Source organism: Sebastes umbrosus, chromosome 22, assembly GCF_015220745.1.
Source record: "Sebastes umbrosus isolate fSebUmb1 chromosome 22, fSebUmb1.pri, whole genome shotgun sequence".
In the NCBI taxonomy this organism is placed as follows: domain Eukaryota; kingdom Metazoa; phylum Chordata; class Actinopteri; order Perciformes; family Sebastidae; genus Sebastes; species Sebastes umbrosus.
In genome coordinates this window covers 22,267,571-22,289,350 of record NC_051290.1, presented here as the reverse complement: position 1 = coordinate 22,289,350, position 21,780 = coordinate 22,267,571, and the positions used below count along the sequence as shown (strand labels likewise).

Genomic DNA, 21,780 nt, shown 5'->3' with positions numbered 1-21,780 from the left:
CTTCCATTCACATGATGGGTATCGAATGAAGTACTCTATTAGTATCGGGATCACTTTAAGGGTACTGGTAGTGGTGCTGGCATCGGCAGTTTTTAAACGATACACAGTAAAGTAAATAAAATGAACGGCAACATTAAAGTGATGAACACATGAATGCATCAATAATCATAATACAATAATATAATATACTGTATATGGGCCATTCTGCATAATGAGTAGGATACTTTTAATGTATTTTGATGCTAATACTATTTTTGTAAAGATTTCTTTTTATTAGCAAAATGCTTATTTTACAATTCAATTCCAACGTGTGTCTTTTCTGTTTTTAAAATAAATGTTGAAACCAGAAAAATAAAATAAAATAAAATAAGCAATTCATAATTATAGGAAAAAAATTTGGTAATGATATATTATTGATAATGAACCTATCCTTGTATCAAGTAACTACATAATAATTATTATTATTATAATAAAGAGTAAATGAAAATATAAGAATATAGGATGCATTCAAAGTAATGATTGAAATTGATATATATAATAAACACACGTATTTAGTGCCATGCTAATACTTTGTACTAAAATAAAACTTTGAACGCATTAGGAGTATTTCTACACTGTGGTATTGGTACTTGTACTTCAGTAAAAGATCAGAGTACTTCTTCCAGCACTTGATATAATCCACACAAAAAAATAATGGCGTATAGGAGTACCTGAGGGGTGATTTAATTTATTTTTTTATCCCAAAAACAAACTGTTGAAAAACGAAAAGGAGCTCTAGGCGTGTACAGAGTGATGGAGGGGTGAGCCAGGTGAGGAGGAGGAGGAGGAGGAGGAGGAGGAGGAAGAGCGCGAGGGAGGGGGGGTGGGGAGTTTGGGGGGGAGCGGAAGGCATGTACCCGGGGATTAGACTGGCGAGACTGGAATTCCCCCACTCATCAGAGACTGATGATTAGACACCTACACACACCGCCCTGCCCTGGATAACACACACACACACCTACCTAGGCATTGATGCAGCATAGAAACACACTGCAAATAGACAAACACTCTCATACACGGAACACACAGCTGCCGTCGTTAATACACACAAACACACCGAGCGTGTGAATCCGTCCTCAATCTAACCACAACTAATAACTTCTGCTTTCCAACACTGATCCCAGAGCAGTCAGAGACCGCAATCTGAGACTAGAGCCAACACGTTCACACCAGAGACACACATATTTATATACGTTTCCAGTAGAAATGTTTCTAATCAAATCTATTTGGTTCTAATTCTGATCAGCGTGTGAGATAACAAAATGTTCTGCTTAAAGGATGAGCCTGTAATGTGTCTGACTGCATACATTACAGGTTTATTTGCATGCATAGGACACTGGCCCCTTGTCATTGTATCAGAATATAATATACTTTTATTCATACTTCAGCCTCAAATACGTTCAAACATTGCCCAACTATTTTAATGTTAAAAACAGATCTAACCTTTCTATTTTCTATTCAGGATTCTTGACTTTTGTAGCACTTGTCTTTTCTTTTGTCTTAATGTTTATTGTTACGCATATTCTATAAACCTGATTCTGATGCATGCATCTCCATTAGCAGGATACAAAAATGGGATTTTATCTGTCCTGGTTTTCCTTCACAGGCCCAGGGGCCCAAAATGTCAGGGGCCTCCTAGGTCTTCACCTACAAAATGTAACTCGAAGAGACACAAACCAACCACAATGATATGAAAAACAACTACAAAGAGACACAATGACGAGAAAGAGACAAAAAACGACCACAAAGACACAAAACGACTACAAAGAGACACAAAGTGATTACAAAGACACACAAAACGACAATAAAGAGATGCAAAACGACTACAAAGAGAAATAAAACGACTACAAAGAGACATAAAACGACTATAAAGAGACACAAAACGATTACAAAGAGACACAAAATGACCACAAAGAGACACAAGATGACCACAAAGAGACACAAAACAACTATAAAGTGATACAAATGACTACAAAACGACTGCAAGGACACGGAACAACTACAAAGACAAACAAAACACCTACAAAGAGACACAGAACAACTTCAAAGGCACACAAAATGACTGCGAGACACAAAATTACCGCAAGGAGATACAAAATGACTACAGAGACACAAAAAAGAACTACAAAGAGTCACAAAACAACTGCAAAGAGACACAAAACGACTACAGAGACACAAAATTATTACAAAGAGACACAAAATGACCGCAAGAAGATACAAAATGACTAGAGAGACACAGAATGACCAAAAATAACACAACATAATTACAAAGAGACACAAAACGACTACAATGACACATAAAACGACTACAAAGACACACAAAACAACTACAAAGAGTCACAAAATGACTACAAAGAGACACAAAACAACTACAAGTGGACAGCAAATGACTACAAAGAGACAGTAATGACCAAAAGTGACACATAATGACAGACTAAATGACCATAGAGACAAAAAACGGACTGTGTCTTGTTCCTACGTACGAGAGGTGGTTGGGTCTGCAGAATATAATCCGCCCATGAATTAGTGTGTTTGCTGCCGTTTTGGTTACATCTGGATTGCACTTTTCATGGTGAAAATATGGAAGAACACTTTTATAATATAAGCAGTATATATTGTTAGGGTCCTTACCGTTAACCTGTTTAGATTATTTGGCATTGTTTATATTTTATATTTGCATTCTTATTTTGTGCTGCAACTGCTGCACAACCCTTTCCCTTTGGATGAATAGTTCCATTTGATCTCTTATCTTATAACTTTTCATGTGACTTTATAACTAAAATATGAGAAAAGTGATCAGAGTATGGTATGCGTTACTGCTGACAATTTGATGCAGAAAAACTAGAGGGTAACGTTATTGTAATGGTATCACTTCATGGCTCAGCATGTGTGTGAATGTTCTACTTCCTGTGTTGAGTATCTGTGTGTTTAAAGTATGTGTGTGTGTGTGTGTGTGTGTGTGTTTATTGTTGTGGTGGAGAGTGGCGCTCTGGGCTCCGTGAAAACGTTGATCCCTTTCATCACTGCTGGACTTTGACTACTTCAAGGTGCTGACGCCCCAAGAGCGACGACCAAACCAAATATTTTCACTTTGACAAAAAAAAAAAGAAAAATCTGACCATGTGTGTTTTGACTAACCGGCTCTTTGGAAGAGGAAGACCCCCGACTGTCTCACACACACACACACACACACACACACACACACAAACACACACACACACTCACACACACACACACACACACACACACACACACACACACACACACACACACACACACACACACACACACACACACACACACACACACACACACACACACACCATGCCATCGTGCCACAGTGCCGGTCCAGGAATTCCATTGATATTCCCGTGAATTCTCTTTCTTCTGAACGTAATTTTCCCCCCAATCTTCTCTTTTCATTTGGTCTAATGAATGTTGACCCTGAGTGACCTCCTGCTGAGAGATACCTGCAGGGAGAGCACTTAAGCATCTTGAGGCACCAGACCTAGTTCATTTTGTAAGCAATTTAGTGTTAGTGCAAATACTGCATTATCCACAAACTTTCGAGGGAGTGTTTGGACTTTCTAAAACTTGATGAACAGAATAACAAAACTAGGACTATAAACTACACTACAAATCTCCGACTGAGCTGACGGCAGTCATGTTGCATTGTGGGTAATGTAGGTGCCATGCAAGAATGCATGGGATAAAAAATCGATACATCGCTACGAGGAAAAACCCCATGGTTGGGCTTAAAATAAGTATGTAAACTAAGGAAAATATGTACTGAAACGACCAAAAATTACACAATGTGATTACAAAGAGACACAAAACGACTATAAAGAGACACAGAATGACTACAAAGAGACACAGAATGACTACAAAGAGACACAGAACGATTACAAAGAGACACAAAACGACTACAAAGAGACACAGAATGACTACAAAGAGACAGAACGATTACAAAGAGACACAAAACGACTACAAAGAGACACAGAATGACTAAAAAGAGACACAAAACGACTACAAAGAGACACAGAACGATTACAAAGAAACACAAAACGACCAAAAATTACACAATGTGATTACAGAGAGACACAGAACGACTACAAAGACACAGAACAATTACAAGGAGACACAGAACAACTACAAAGAGACAGAACAATTACAAGGAGACACAGAACGACTACAAAGAGACAGAACAATTACAAGGAGACACAGAGAAACTACAATGAGACACAGAACAACTACAAGGAGACACAGAACAACTACAAAGAGACAGAACAACTACAAGGAGACACAGAGAAACTACAATGAGACACAGAACAACTACAAGGAGACACAGAACAACTACAAAGAGACAGAACAACTACAAGGAGACACAGAACAACTACAAAGAGACAGAACAACTACAAGGAGACACAGAACAACTACAAAGAGACACAGAACAACTACAAGGAGACACAGAACAACTACAATGAGACAACGGAAAACACGTCAGAAACGTCACTAACGCAAGTTACAAAAAAACACCGGTCTCGAACTGCGGTCACGCTAAATGCCTTGTGAATTATTGCGTCATTTCTGCGCCTTTTCGTGCGACTGGGCTGAAATATTAGCACCTTCAGTCTCCATTTCATTCCAAGTCTTGGTGCCTTTTCTCACTTGGCTGTGCTCTATTGGGAGTTTTAGGTGCTTATATGAATGCAAATCATTTCACCGTTTAATCTGAAGATCTAAATGATTCTAGAAAGCTGTGCAGAATATGCAAACATGCATCGCTGATCTATCAGTGATTGTTCCAGAAAAATTTCCTCACGTGGATCTTGTAAACAGGGAGGGTTGAATTCCTACCCACCCTAGCCCAGCCCGGCCCGGCCCAGCCCAGCCCTGCCTGACACAGGTTTAAACATGCTCCTCTACCATCTCTCTGCAACGCTCCACATACATCACCACTTGGCACGGTGCGTCGTAGCTACGGGCAACAAGAAATTAGAGAGGTGCGCGGCGGCTTGCCAGCTGAATACCTGGATATGTGTAGCCTGGGGGATAGACTGAGAGGGGGGAAGGAGGTGAGAAAGAAAGAGAGAAAGCTCAGCACCTTTTCTTTCTAAATATGCTTTAAAAGCCCGCTGATAAGATCACGCCTGTGGGATTTGCTCTGCGTGATGCATTCAGGTTCACAGTCAGAAACTGTAACTGCAAAAACAGACAAATCTGTGTGGTCCGAATTGTTCTTCCTTTGGGCTCAAAGCACAGGGGCGTCTGTTTCATACAATCATGAACATCTTTATATCTGTAACCACCTCCTGCTGTCTGCTCTCGAGGGAATTCCTGCACCCTGAGCCAAAAAATCTCAGCGAAAAACATCCATCCAAACAAATCACGTTTCAGGAAAAGAAATGAGCACGTTTACGTTTAAACTTAACAGACTCTGCAGAGAAAGTGGACATCTGTGTAAACCTTCTGCTCCGTGCTTCTATAAACCAAGCAGTGAAACCTGCATGGTGGAGGTGTATAGCTGTTTGGATGAGCCGCTTCCCAACCTTAATATTTACCCAGGAGCCTCCGCTGTAGACAAAACAAGATAGCACTGGATGTCCTGATACTTTATCTGTGAGATAGTGGGACAGAGAGGAGAATCGTCTTTCTTTAAACTCTGACTTCATTCTGACTGGGACTGAAAGCTACAGGGATTAATATATGTGGGAACGGCCGTGACAAAAAAAAGATGTTTACATCTGTACTCCACGCCCACAACTGATTGTTAACTTAATAAAACCAGGCTGTAGGGATTCGCTCCAACGCGGCTCACAGTTGGTGTTCCAGTTCATCCCAAAGGTGTTGGATGAGGTTGAGGTCAGGACTGTACAGGCCAGTCAAACCCATGTCTTTATGGAGCACTGAGGTTAGGGCTGGGTATTGATACTCGATACCTTTTAAGGTATTGACCGGAAAAACCAAGAACCAAGTAGTATCGAACCTTCTCCAGTCAAACGATAACTGCAATCGATCCTTTTTGTGCCCAGATCTAGAAAAAAAGACTATTACTATGGTTTGCTTGCAGCCAATCACAGCAAGTGTTCTATGATTTAATGTGACGTGTGATTGGCCCACTACCACAGCAGCTACAATCAAGCCCCCGGGAAGAGCGCCGGTCGTTGATGCCAATTTTACATAGTGGCCAAATGGCGGTACTACAACTTCAGTGTCCGTCATGTGATGGTGCTAACAGCATGAACAGTGCTAATGGCACGTGTCCACAGGATCCGTCCTTTCCAAGCTTCTCATTCATTGTCTATGTAAGCAACCGTGCAATGCATTCTGGTTGCGTTGTGGCGTGTTTTTGAAAGACGGGGCGTCACTTTGGGCACTCCTCATTTTGTGTAAAGTTGAGGTCTAGGCTACTTTGTGCAAATCAGGTGAGTCTGGCGCGACCCGCCGCCTCTGAAAAACTAACTAACTGTTGTCGATCTAACATATAGACATATTCAGCAACTGCACGGATTATTACTCGCCTCAAATGTTTTCAGAAACACATTTCGGGGAACTTTTTTCGTAATATACGAGAAAAAAGGCTTCCAAACAAGCCGCCATGTTGGTTCCGGTTTGAAAGCTGGGAGCAGCGGCACCACGAAGGGAAAGCTTTCGTCAAATCAGGTGCCGAGTGGCAGACCAACAAGGGTCCAATGCTGGGAAGCGAGGCGATCCCTCGCATCAAAAAACGCCCCTGTTTACACGTACCATAACAGCTGTATGAGACACACCCACAGCTTCCATTCACACGATGGGTATCAAATGAAGTACTCTATTGGTGTCAGTATCACTTTAAGGGTACCGGTATTGTTACCGGCATCGTCATTTTTTGAACGATACCCAGCCCTAACGGAGGTATTGTCATGTTGAAACAGGAACGGACTTTCCCCAAACTGTTGCCACAAAGTTGGAAGCACACTAACGTTACATTGTTCTAGATGATTCTCACCCAGCCCTAACCCTTAGCACTTTGAGGTACATTTTGCTTTAAACTTGTTCTTTTTTGTAATTATTTATGACTTTTTGTGCATTTTAATATGTTAAGCTCATTCGACTCCTGAATTGTAAACCCTTTGCACCTTAAGATTTATTCTGGTATAGCTTCTCTTTTACATTAGTTGCATTTTAATGTTTTATGATGATTTTATTAGCATGCTGTCCTGTCTGTCCTGCACTATAAGCTCATCAAGGCAGATTCCAGACAACGGTTGTTGAGATTAAGTTCACTCAACAAACTAAACTATGACCATGCTTCTACCTGTACACCTGTAGTTTCAGTCTTCACCACATGAGGGCGGTAACAAGAGATGAGAAGCATCTGAGCCACAGTAAAGAGACTAAACATTATTTTAGACATTCATGAATCAAAAGTCCAGCAAAACAATAACTTATTCATTTTAGATGCCTTCTAAAAGCCTAGTTTTTGTTTAGGAATGAGTTACATTTAAGTTGCTGTTTTCTGGCTGTAGTTTGGTTCAGATCCTCACAGCTGCAACATGCTCTCTCTTGCTTCGCCTCAGTGTTGAGATCTGATCTGGTGAAGAGGCAGGTCACAGCAGCTTCCTGCCGTGCCTATGTACATTTCTCTTAAATTTGCTCACTTAAAACTGCCTCTAATCAGAACAGTCACATCTAGAGTTCAACTGGGAGGCTTTCTAATGGTTTTGCACTAATAAAATGAGAAAAGGGGAAACTTTTAGAGGGGAAACATGGATGACTTCAACCAGCGGGCAACTCCGGGGTCTGATAAGTGAAGCCAATGCTGAAAGAAGTCTGATTGTATAGAAGTCTATGAGAAAATGAGCCTACTTCTCACTTGATTTATTACCTCAGTAAACATTGTAAACATGAGTTTATGGTCTTAATTGCTAATTTCAAGTCTTCTTCAATACAGCATGATGTTCATTTAGTAAATTTATGGTCCCATTTAGAGTCAAATAGACCATAAAGCAGGGGATGCTTTAGGGCGGGGCTACCTTGTGATTGACAGGTTGCTACCATGGCGTTGTCCTTTCTGGGTGTTGTTTGTGTTTTTGTCATACAACTTTAACCCTTTCACAGTGTGTTTTCACTTCATGAAAGTTAATTATAATCTTTTGGTTGCCTAAAAGTGTCTTATTCAGCGCTCGGTTGTACTTAGCTCCACCCTCTCGTGTCACTCCTGGTTGTAAAAAACCAAGATGGACACAGCCAAAAAACAAGATGGAGACGGTCAAAAACCAAGATGGAGACGGACAAAAACCAAGATGGAGACGGCCAAAAACCAAGATGGCGACAGCCAAAAACTAAGATGGCGACGGCCAAAAACCAAGATGGAGACGGTCAAAAACCAAGATGGAGACGGACAAAAACCAAGATGGAGACGGTCAAAAACCAAGATGGCGATGGCTAAAAACCAAGATGGAGACGTCCAAAAACCAAGATGGCGACGGCCAAAATGCTGATCTCGAGGCTTTAAAACCGTAGTCCAGAAACCAATGGGTGACGTCACGGTGACTACGTTCACTTCTTATATACTGTCTGTGACTTCAACCTAGAAATGCTAAGACAAGACATTTGCTGGGACGGACTAGCTTTTTCAGATTAGCTGCTAGCATTTTAGCAAGCTTTAAAATGGTGGATATTTAGTAGCTTTTCTTTACTGTCCAATGAAAAAAGTGTATCCAAAGTTTTTTTTTGCATAAAACGTACACGAATTTACTCAACCAATAAAGGAGCATTTAATTCTTTTTTTTGCAAGGCGAGTTAGAAAGTCACCTAGACACAATGAGCAAGGTCAGTTTAGGGACTAGTTCCTCGCTCTATCTGCAAAACCTAAAATCTATTTAGTTAGTTTTTGTCAAACATGGAGGACAGGAGGGGTCCTCAGCGCTCTATGGCTGCCCAACTGTTTGCCTTCAATATTTTCTTCTCACATTTTTCCACCTCGCCTCTCATCTATCCCTCCACCCCTGTCTTCTTCTTCTTCTCTCTCACTGTGCTGTGACAGATGTCTGATATTTCCCGTTGTTCTGAGCGACGGGGGTCTGTTTGTCTAGAGGAGACAAGGAATGCCGTGCACTCCTTGTTGACACGCACAAACAAACACTTATATACAAGCAAAACCCCCCAAAAATAAGGGTATGTCTTGTCTTTACATTTTAAATTTAATTCTGTACGGCACTATATTGACGATAAAGATGTGGAAAGAAAACGCAAGTAATCATTGTCTCACTCTTTGCCTTCGGGAGGGAAAATGTTCTGTTATAAAATCGGCCTTTTATCACCACTCAACCACATACAAACAGGTGATAAATTAAAGGAAAAACCTGAATTAATGAGCCGAGAAGTTCAGAGTCATAAAGATTCTATGACAAGGATCATTACAGCTCCTCTGGAGGCTAAATAAAGACACTTTGTGTATTTTTTCCCCTTTAATTTGTCACCCATCTGTATCTAAATCAATAAACAGAAAGAAGACAGGCCACAAAGTCATTAAAAATGAAAAGAATCCACCAATAAATACTACAAAGATGACATACAATCATGAACAGAACACAGAACTGTCCCTAAAAAGTTATTCCAGGCAAAAGGACAGATAGAGGATAAAATAAAATAATATTATATTCATAAAAATACTAATTAACAACTAATGCAGAAACAAGCGTTGGATGAGGTGCCTCCGGCCCCCCCTCAGTGTCACTAAACAATGTGAAAAATGCTCCAGCAGAGACCTCAACATGCTCCACGCTGCTGAACATTATCCTGCGACTGCATGCTAAAGGCTTAGCTGCATACCAGCCGGCACACTGACCTGAGATTAACTAGGACCCGGCTCCACCTGACGAACACACACACACACACACTGAAACACAGCGGCATGCAGCTTAGTGTAAAGTACAAACAGTATTTGTGACTTCTGTGTATGTGCAGCACAAGTTATTAAGACTCTGATCTGATGATTGGGAGAAATGAAAGAAGGGAGAGAAGAGAAGGGACTTGTCCTCCAAAACTAAATTACAAAATAGGTTTTTCTATCTGACACCTTTATGGTTATGGTTTGATTAAAGCTGTATGAATCGATACGCAACAAAACTATTATAACAGCCGCCGTTAGGTTTAGGCAACAATAGGACTGTGTATCAGCAAGAATATGGCGATACGATACGTATCACGATACTGGGGTTACGATTCAATACATCGCGATATATTGCGATACTGTAAGCAAGGCGATATATTGCAATCGATACAGATACATACACATAAAGAATCGATACAGTATCACAAAACAAAATATTGTGATACTCAATATTTTCGATATTTTCCTACACCCCTAGGCGACAAAACCGCTTTGTTAGATTTAGGAAAAACATCATGGTTGGGGTTTAAATAAGTACGGAAACAACGTAACATCAGTACGGAAAATGTCACAAATTTTTCCTCCTCTGGTTGTGTATGGCGTACAAATGGCACACCAAAAGCAACGCCGCTCTTATTGCACGCTGAATGCAAAATATCCTGTCATTCACACAACCCTTCGTGTGACTCTTCTGGTTATACAGTTAAGAAACAGGCCGTGAACAATCCATGCATCCATTCCACCCTCCCTCCTAAAAGTGCTACAACAACATCACACTACTTCCAACCTTCGCTCCGGAGAAACTGGAGTCGTAATTCTCACGACCACCAGAGGTCCTTGTCAGGAAAATGTAAACATACCTCTAAGGTTTAAGAGTGAAGGAGGGAACAGCCAAGTGGATCAAATATATTTCTATAGCTTGTCCTTTACTTTGAAATGACTCCGTCTGGACACGTATAATGTGGTAACCCACTCTGAAATATGTAAAGAAACAGTAGCCACAAATACAGAAACGCACGCTCACTCATACCATTTGTTCCCATGTGGTTTTTGGGGAAGCCCTGTTTCCTCCTTAGTAGTGTGATTAGAGAAACAGGTGCTCAAAAATGGAAGAGAGCATTAAAAGTAGTGAGGGAACAAGAGAGAGAGTGAGAGAAAAACAGAGAAGAAGAGAGAACCAGATGCCCTCCCACACTATAAGATCCATTCAGCTGCAGTCAAAACAGATTTCTGCCTCTCTGAAGCAGCTCTAATGACTTCATTCATTCGCCCACAGACAGCCACAGACTACACGCTAAGCTGTGTGTGTTTTAGTATTGTGTGTGTTATCGCTCCTCGCCATCAGTCTCTCATGTGAGATGAACAGATAGAGGGAAAGACGGAGGCCGAGAGACGACAGGAAGGTACAAGAAGTGTTATTTCATGACAGATGTTAAGTGAGGCTTACAGGCAGACTGATTGGTGGACTTTGCTGTCAATCACCATATCAATACTCTGGGTCTGAAAAGTGAAGCCAATGCTGTAGTGTCTTAAACCTGCATTCTTTCTAATATCCAGCAGGGGGCGACTCCTCTGGTTGCTAAAAGAAGTCTGATTGTATAGAAGTCTATGAGAAAATGAGCCTACTTCTCTCTTGATTTATTACCTCAGTAGACATTGTAAACATGAGTTTATGGTGTCAATCGCTAGTTTCAAGTCTTCTTCAATACAGCATGATGTTCATTTACTAAACTATGGTCCCATTTAGAGTCAAATAGACCATAAAGCAGGGGATGCTTTTGGGGGGGGGGCTACCTTGTGATTGACAGGTCGCTACCACGGCGTTGTCCGTTCTGGGAGTGTTTTATCTTAATTGTACTATTTTGAGCACCCGTTGATCATTATGAATTATTTCATCCTATTTTATTCTAGTAACATTTTACTACTTCTAACATCCTCAGTGTTGCTTGTAAAGCACTTTGAAGTGCATTCGATTTGTTCGGAAGTTGCTTTGTAAATCAAGTTGAATTGATTGATTTCGATGGAGAATTCAGGTGGAGAATTGGTGGGACACTTTTTGTAATTTGTAAATTTAAAACAATTATCTCTTGCCGCCATTTGTGAATGCTAATGTGTAAAGTTGCCTTGTGGTTGCTTTTTTTTTTTATTATTGTAATGCCAGATTTTACAACAAAGTTCTACATTTGTTAGGAACGACAGGAAATGAGAAATTAGAGTGTGACAAAAAGCTTGGAAATAGGGCTTGGCAATATGGAGAAAATCAAATATTACTATATTTTGAACCAAATACCTCAATGACGATATTACGACGATGTTGTAGGGTTGACAATTGGTGATTTAAAAAAATATTTAGACAATGAGATTTTTGAAAACCAAGATGGTGACGGCCAAAAACCAAGAAGGCAATGGCCAAAAAACATGATAAACACGGCCAAAAACCATGACAACAACGGCCAAAAACCATGACGACGGCCAAAAACCAAGAAAGCAACGGCTAAAAACCATGACAACAACGGCCAAAAATCATGGCGCCTAAAACCAAAAACCAAGATGACAATGACCAAAAACCAAGACGACGACGGCCAAAAACCCTGATGTTGACGGCCAAAAACCCTGATGTTGACGGCCAAAAACCAAGAAGGCAATGACCAAAAACCATGACGACGACAGACAAAAACCCACGAAGGCTATGAGCAAAAACCAAGATGGCATTGACCAAAAACCAAGATGCCGAACAGCCAAAAACATGTACACATAAATGTTGATATAATAATCAGTAATATGTCTATAATGACTAAGTAGGTAAAGACAAATAACAGAACAGCTAGAACAGTCTGGTAAGTTCAGAGAATTACATCACTTTACTGTAATGCAGCCTTTAAAACCATGAGAAGACACTTATGCCATATGACGATCTCCAAAATCTAAGACGATATCTAGTATCATATCACAATATAGATATAATATTGATATGTTGGAAACAAGGAGAGTTTGTGTTTTACATTCAGCTTCCAGTTTTAAAAGAAGATGCAGAGAAAGAGACGAGCCTGGAGGAGTAACAGGAGACAGGGAGTGGATGGTAATAAACAGGCGTTGAATGATGTAAAGACGAGGGCGAGTCAGCTCGGGTTGGACTGCAATCACAAATATTTGTTAATAAGTACTTCAGGGGAATCTGTACAACACAGGCTGCAGTTTAAAGCAGGTGAGAGGGAAAGGAGAGGAAGAAGTAGACATCTGTAGATCAAGGTCAGACAGGCTAAACTCCTCCTTCTCCTTCGCTCCATAAAGAAAGAATGCAAAACAATAAATAAGAAATATGCGGTACATTTCAATCTTCCTGCATCTTCGGTACTTATTTGCTCGTTTGATCCTTTGTTTTGCTTTTCAGTCGAGCTTTTATTGTTTTTCTTTCTTCCCACCTGAAGCCATATGTCTTGTTTTTTCACTTTGTCCCTAAGCAGCGCTCGGTGTTTCCTTTGGGCTGTAAAATTTCATTTTTTTCCTGAGAGAAAAAAGGGGGAGCATTATGAAGAAAAGGAGGTCAGGAAAACAGAAGAAGAAGAAGAAAGGGAGGGAGGGAGGACTGTTCTGTGTAGGTGGACTTGTCAGGTAGCCACACAAACATACTGCAAGAAAACAAAATTCTGATAAAGTTGCTCATAGGAAATAATTCAAAAGCCAAAGTTTAAGCTTTTTTGAATTTAAAAAAGTATACACAACTTCAATACGAGCTGGAACGAAAGTGGTTCTCCAACTTGAAAACACTTCCACACCTGCGTCAATGATAAATAATTCCCAAACTTGCACAGCTTCCGCCTCCGTAAGTCCGATGTTTAATGTTCAAGTTCCAGATGTCTGACTTTCCCACCAGCACATGAACACAACATGGTAGTTGGCGAAAATGCAAAAAACACATTATGAAATGGCAGAAAATGCAGGTCTGGATTTTCACCAGAAGCTGATCCCAGAACCAAATCTTGCAAACAGACACAAACAAACAACTTTCCATTTCCGAAACAAGATTCAATCCCACATAAATCTGTTTCTGCTGGTCTTCAGGAAAGAAAAACACTCTTTAAGTGTGCTAAGATCAAAAGAAGAAGTCAGACGAGATGAAGCAGATACAGACTGAGATATAGACGCCCTTATGTTATGCATCTTAGGATATCTTACAAAGAGTTTATTTATTATTTACTGAAAGTGCTTCACTACATATCCACTGAAATCTAAATCAGCGGAACTATCTTCAGTATCTGAAGGACCGGTTGATAAAAACATTACAGAGGATCCAACCACAATTTCAAATGAGCTACTATAGGTTGGAAAAGTAGCAAAATAGTGTTTACTATTGCAAGAGCCATTTCATTTTAATAGTCATGGATGCTTTCCATTAAAAAAACAAAATGACGACGGCCAAAAACCAAGATGGAGACAACTAAAAATCAAGATAGCAAGGGACAAAAACCAAGATGGCGACAGCAAAATAAACAAGATAGTGACAATCAAAAACCAAGAAAGCAAGGGCCAAAAACCAAGATGGCGACAGAAAAAAAACAAGATGGAGACAATCAAAAACCAAGATAGCAAGGGTCAAAAACCAAGATGGCGGCGGCCAAAAACCAAGATGCCGACAGCCAAAAACCAAGATGGCAACGGCAAAAAACCGAGATGGTGACAATCAAAAACCAAGATGGCAACGGCCAAAAACCAAGATGCCGATGGCCAAAAACCAAGATGAAGGCCAAAAACCAAGATGACGACAGCCAAAAACCAAGATGGCAACAGCAAAAAAACAAGATGGCGACAGCAAAAAAAACGAGATGGTGACAATCAAAAACCAAGATAGCAACGGCCAAAAATCAAGATGGGACAGCAAAAAACAAAGATGGTGACAGCAAAAAACCCAGATGTCCATGGCCAAAAACCAAGATGGAGACAATCAAAAACCAAGATTGCAAGGGCCAAAAACCAAGATGGCGACAGCCAAAAACCAAGATGGCGACAACCAAAAACCAAGAGGCCAACAGCCAAAATGCTGAACTCGGGGCTTCAAAACCATAGTTCAGAAACCAATGGGTGACGTCACGGTGACTACGTCTACTTCTTATACACTGTCTATGACTTGTACACATAAATGTTAATCAAAATCAATACAAATGTCCCAGAACTGCTTACTTCACCTACCAAACAGTTCAGTCCTAATGTCACCTTTTAAACAGATACCTGAAAAGTGTTATTTTTATATGCAGATGTACTTCTCACACCTCACAGCGTTTTAAACTTCAGGTTATGGGAAGTTACAGATTAATTTCCTGCAGTGGAAAAGGACTACATATACTGGTAGCATGTACTAAAGTCCAATACTAACTAAATACACTGGCAAACTGTTGCTTCAAAGCCATCGTGGGCAATAAGTAAGAAACATGGGGTGTAAAGGGTCAGTTTGTTGTATATCATAGAAAGAAGGGTAAAATGACTGATCTTGTCAATGGAGTCTGGTCTGATGGCTATAGAATATTTTCACCTTGCCGTCACCTACACATCTTTTTAACCTTAATCTGTAACCTAATTCAGCCCCAAATCCACAAAGAAAGAGCTCTGCTTTAATCTGGATATTCTCACTGCCCTTCAAAGAAAAGATCAGAGATTCCTGACTTTTATAACCCCAAGAAACTTTAAATCCCACACAGACCGAGTGAGCGGTTAAAGCTGCTGTCATGTGGGGAGCTGTGAATAACACCACGACTATGAGCTGTTGTTTTTTTTTTTGGGGGGGGGTAGTAAGCAACAAAGTAAAAATAGGTTTAGACTGCATGGTGGTCTGGTTAGTGATGAGAGCAACAATATAATAAGAAGGATATAGATGGACGGATGATGGGGAGAGGTGAAAAAAAGACACGGTTGACCTTTAAAGCCTCAAACCAAACAGTGAGGGATGGAGTAAATAAAAAAGTCTCTAACAAACACACCGTGTTTACCCTCCTCTTCACACTGAAGGGGGAGGAGGAGGAGGGAGGAAGAGGGGTGATAATGAGGTTAAGTGAAAGAAAAAGAGATCTAGTGCAAAGAGATTATAATCCCCAGTGGGAAGGGAAACCAAGGCAGGACGAGGAAAGAAAAACGTAAAATTAGTGTTCAAATTGTTTGATTTATTACTTCTACCACTACCACTGGTACTCATCCCAATGTACCTCTATCATCCTCTTTTCTCGGACTGCCTCCCCCTCTCTTTTTCCCTCCCCCATCCCTCCCTTTCTCTTCTCTCTTTGTGTCCTCGAAGGCAAATTCCACCTTTTTCTCACCTGCTCTGAGAGAAGGGCTCCTTAAACAAGCAGCAGTGCGGGCAGCAATCATATTGACCTCCTTTATATAGTTACACATTATAAAGGAAGGTATGTGTGTGTGTGTGTGTGTGTGTGTGTGTTTTCCTGGTGGAACTCACACTGTGGTGTCAATGAGTTGGAGATGTCATTAAGGATTAACAGGTGGACAAAAGTCACCGAGAGCTAAGACCGAATGTTTAGACAGCTAATTACCTCCATCCAGTACTTTCACTCCCTCCTCCTCCTCTCTGTTTACTGTTTCACTCATTCTCTCCTTCTGCAGCTGGAGGAAGCAGTAGTACAGTATTATATATGCAATATTTAATAATGACAGAATGATAGAAGTAGTAGTGGTAGTAAAAGGAGATGGAGTGATGGGAGGAGCGGGAGTGGGTGTAGAAATACTACTAGTAGTAATACTAGAAATGCTAGTTGTAGCAGTAGTAGTTACAGAAGTTGCAACGGCCACAAACAAAGATGGTGACTTCAAAAAAACAAGATGACGACGGCAAAAAAACAAGACAGCGACTTAAAAAAAACAAGGTGACAACAACCAAAAACCAAGATGGTGACAACCGAGAACCAAGACGGGACCTCAAAAAACCGAGATGGTGACTTCAAAAAACCAAGCTTACAACAATCAAAAACCAAGATTGCAACGGTCAAAAACCAAGATGGTGACGACCAAGTACCAAGACGGCGACCTCAAAAAACAAGCTGACAACAACCAAAAACCAAGATGGCGATTGCCACATATTATAGTAGTATAGTAGTAGTAAGTATTATAGTATATTATAGTAGCATACAATCGTTGTGTGTGTGTGTGTGTGTGTGTGTGTGTGTGTGTGTGCGCGCGCACAGGGAAGCATGCATCACATTAAGTGTGTGTTTGTGGTTGCGCGGCATGACGGGTTCAAAGGGAACCCTCCAGGTATACATTACAGCTGAACCCCCTCACCTGGCTGAATGGAGATTCATATCTGGGTGAGGATTAATACTGCGCACACACACACACACACACACACACACACACACACACATACACACACGCACGACCAAATAGCTATGAAACAGTGATGTATGAGACGCTCTGTTTATAACAAGTTAATGATTACGAGCTGAACGAGAGGCTCTTTGCAGGAGTTGATTGTGAATTCAGTGGAATCTAAAGGGTTTACTTGCCTAAGCAGTAGGACAGTTGAGAAGTTAATACTTCTTTTATAATCAAAACGTCACCGTGTTTGGTGATATGTGTTATTTTAGTGAACAGTGATGATAAAGACGAGTTGGATTCCAGAGGACATATTTGCTGGTGTGGGTGTCATACCCACGGCCTCCACTAGGGGGCCTCAGTGAGACTACTGCTGCAGCTCACACACAACCAGGAAGACTGGATGAGTGCATTCATTCACATCTTCCTTCTTGTTCTCAACTCTTCCCCTTGAGACTTTTATTTTCTGAGAAAAGATGAACTCTTTTAACGTTTCTGACTCTGTTTTACAGATGTTTTATTGAATCTGTTTTGTATAATTGCTTGGTTTGGAATGCTAATTACTTCATTTATCCTAATTTTAGGATAAATGAAGTAATTACTGTATAAATGAGCTTTATTGTTTGGCTATTATTCGGTATATTGTTGCTTTTTAAATGACAAAGATGACAGTTAGAGGTAGAGTACTTGCTTTGGATGAAGAGAAGGCTATGTGTGTCCATGTGTGTTCATTTCTCCTCCACAGTTGTTGTTGTTCAGCACTTGTTATTAATCTTTGTATTAATTCCCTTATTTATTCTATTTAATTTTCCCTTTTATTTCTTTATATGTTTTTTTTTATTAATTTTAAAATTTATTTATTTGTAATAATTTTTTCACTTATTTATTTTTCTTTTTTAAATGTGTGTATTTATTTATGTATTTATGCATTTGTACATGTGTACGGTTGGTCTTTGTGGTATGTTGCTGGACGGTGACATGCGCAGCGTTTTACTTAAAGTTGAAAATTTTTCAACTCTTGGTGACCAGATGAAAGCACCTAAAATATGAACATAGCGGTTGTGGTGGTCGGTTGCCATCCACAGCGGTCAGCTTGTCAATATTATTGCAATATTGCAGATAATGTGACAGCCCTAAATTGGAAGTTTTGTAAGATTTCAGGGGACGTCAGGATATGCTCTTGGACATTTATTACAGGCAGGTCCTTAAAGGAGCTAATGCTATAATGAACTGCCAGGACCTTCCACTGCTGAATAGGGCTGTGAATCTGGTGATACGATACATATCACGATACAAGGGTTACGATTCACTATATTGCGATACTGTAAGCAAGGCGATATATTGCAATTTTTTCACAGCCCTACTTCGAGAAGGAGTATCTCTTTACAAGAGAAATAAAGTATTGACTTAGTCAATCTTTGCATGTAAACTGTTATTATTAAAAATCGATACTGCGTTTTCGTGAATCGATGCGGTATCACAAAACATAATATCGCGATATTTTATATTTTATATATTTTCTTACACCCCTACTACTGAAGGAGTTCAAGCTTTTGCCCCCTGGACGTCGTTTTCAGGGCACCCGTTAGGAGAACTAAAAGATTCCACGTCTCCTTCATCCCAAGTGCTATTAATATGCACTTCTATTGCACTATTGCACGATTGTAAAACAAATCCCCCCCTCACTTACTCGCTTCTTTTCTGTAGCCTGATCAAACTCCACATACTGATGAAGGCGGTGAGATGTGGTTGAAAGCCATTAAGTGGACCAAATCTTTGTTCTTTCACGCTCAATTATTTGGTCTTTTTTTTTTGCTCTCCTCTATCCATCTTCACCCTTTCTCCTCTGAACTTCCTCTTTCCTAGAGGGTGGGGTCAGCTACATTCTCAGGGTACAAAGTGGACCTCCTCCCTTCCCTCCCCTTCATTTCCATGGCAACAATAACAGCCACTCTTTATTTATTACTTTTCTTGTACGTGATTGTTCTAACGTGGCTGGAGTATCTTGTGCATTATGGAAATATGAACTGATTGAAATGATTGTCTGCATGCATGGATGTACATATTGGACTAGGAGAGCATCTTCACTCCTTAATTGTAGATGTTATTATTTTATCATTAGGACATATTTACCTCTAGAGAAACAGATGTAAAGTAGGGCTGCCCCCTCTTAGTCGATTAGTCAACTAATAATCAGTCGTTTTTTATCCTTTTTTCATGCTGAATGACTTATTTCTAAGGAATATATGAGCACATCTCTGGTAAACACCAGATTTAAAATTGCTGCTTTTGTGTGATTATTTGTGGAGTATCAGAATTAAATATAAATATGAATAAATATAAAATATTTTGTTGATTATTTACTGAATTGGGACATACAGTTGCTCTTAAATATATATATAAGCATAAAGAAATGTAAGAAAATTTAAATAAATGAGCATGTAACACGTAAATGATGTACATAATGCTACAATATATGTAGAGCAATATAAATAAATAATACAAAATATAAGACATATGTACAAATATGTGCATCAAACACATACAATATATAACCGCAATACAAAATGCTGAGAAGTGGGATCGATTAAGTGTGTTAAATATATGTAAGAATAGTATAAATAAGAATATTTATTGAAATGTGACTCGGTTAGTTGACAAAATCGTACGAGTGTTAGTTAATTCCTTTTGGTCGAGGACGGCCCTAGTTTGAAGCATGATAACAACATATTGAAGATTTAATCTGTTTGATAATGCAGCAACATCAAGCACCTGGCAGGCAGGAGAGAGGTCTCCGAGTTCAGATGCTGATGCATGAACTCAGAGGAGGAAGTATAAACTTTGAGCAGACTCGCTGCACGTCCTCTCACTTATATCACCCTGACCGTTACATTAATTTATTAATTAATAGTGATGTTAACAGCCTAAAAAGCTGACTTTGTGCTCCGTTAAGTAATGCGATACTGCCATAGAAACACAAGATGCAAGGTGGAGGTATATATATATATATATATATATAAAGGGTCTTGGAGCATAAAACAGGCTCATACTGAAGAGCAGGCCTGATTGGACACGCCTTGCGTGTGGGAGGTACATCAGCCTGCAACTAGCCTCATGAATATTAATGAGATGTGAATATTCATCACATAGATGTTAGAATATTACATGAGAAGTCAGACTGAGGCGCTTCCACTGATGATGGATGAATTTAGATGAAGTGGAGTTGGAGAGCAAACAAATGCAGTGCGGAGAGGGGTGAAGTGTGCGTAAAACACGCGCACACACACACACACACACACACACACACACACACACGCCTCTCCTGGATCTCTCAAGTGCAAAGACACACTTCCCCTTGATGCATATTAACTGAGTGCAGAATCTCAACGTGCACTGAGAGGTAAAGGTGTATTTGATGTGTTCTATGTGCGCCAGTGAGCAGGTGCTGTCAACATACAACACACCTGCAGGGGAGATGCTCCTTCAGCTGCAAAATCACATTCCCGCTCTTACAACAGGGATGGGAATGGATATTCTCCAAAAACGAATTGACGCATGACATGTTTTAAGGCTGCCAGTCAACTTTAACTTGGAGACAAACTTGCCCTTTTCTCCGCAACACAGCTCCCATGTTTGATTAGAAGAATAAAAGGCAGATGGATGCAGGAGGCTAAGAGGAGTGCGTGTTGCTACAGGTCGCCTCCTCCCGCTGCAGCCAACAGGACACTAACTCTCCCAACTACGGAGCACAGCCCGTGGAGCTGCTCGTCGTTAACAAAAAAAAGTGCCACTAAAAGCTCAGCATGAATCTGTAGAAGTGGGATTATTATTAGAGTTGTTATAAAGCAGCCTCTCTATTTATAAACCGTCGGTGTGAGAGAGCCGGTGGTGTCCCGGTACCGGCTGACTGAGAGCAGCAGGTCTTCTTCGTGCGGGGAAATCTCTGCAAAACAACAAGAAGGAGAAGAAGGAGAAGGAGAAGAAGAAGAAGCGCACTTACCGCAGAGTGGGCTCGCTGCACCGCGACGCAGAGGAGCGCGAGGAGCAGCAGCGGCGCCGCGAGCTGTCGCAAGTCTTTACTCATCTTTGAAGGAATAAAAGAAGGATCCGCGTGCGTTAACACTCACTAAACTGTCTCTAGTCGCGAGTCATAGCCCTGCGTTCCCCCCTCGTGCACACTTTGAAACAGAAATAATAAGACTTCTTCTTCTTCTTCTTCTTCTTCTCGGTGTGCTCGTTGCGCTCGCAGAGTGTCCCAGTGGTCCTGGTCCTGGTCCTGGTCCTGGCTGTGGCACCGTGCGCCTCTGCAGTCCTCCTCTCTAACTTGTTCTGTCCTCGACTTGCAACCAGCCCAGCCGGATCTACTTCCCACACGCTAGCGCACTGATATCACCTCCACCAACACGCACAACCCAGCTAAAAGTCACTTTCAGGCTGATTTGCGTGTTAGAATGTGGCGGTACGCTGATAAATCAATGCGCGGCGTTTCAGTTCCACATGACGAGTTGTTTAAAATCTCTTTCACAATTAAAAATAGTTTGTTAGGA

General features: G+C 40.6%; 1 protein-coding gene across 3 annotated transcripts in view; it reads right to left on the bottom strand.

Moving 5' to 3' along the window:
• col4a5 (collagen, type IV, alpha 5 (Alport syndrome)) overlaps positions 1-21,573 on the bottom strand; it is a 71,153-nt gene extending 49,580 nt beyond the window's left edge. For 2 of the 3 annotated variants that reach the window (XM_037759419.1, XM_037759418.1), the window contains exon 1: positions 21,234-21,572. In XM_037759419.1, the coding sequence (XP_037615347.1) occupies positions 21,234-21,317 (84 nt within the window). In that variant the 5' untranslated portion in view covers positions 21,318-21,572. Of the gene's footprint in view, positions 1-21,233 lie in introns of all 3 variants that reach the window. The other variant, XM_037759417.1, reaches the window with a different exon arrangement.
• Between the last annotated feature and the right edge of the window lie 207 nt (positions 21,574-21,780).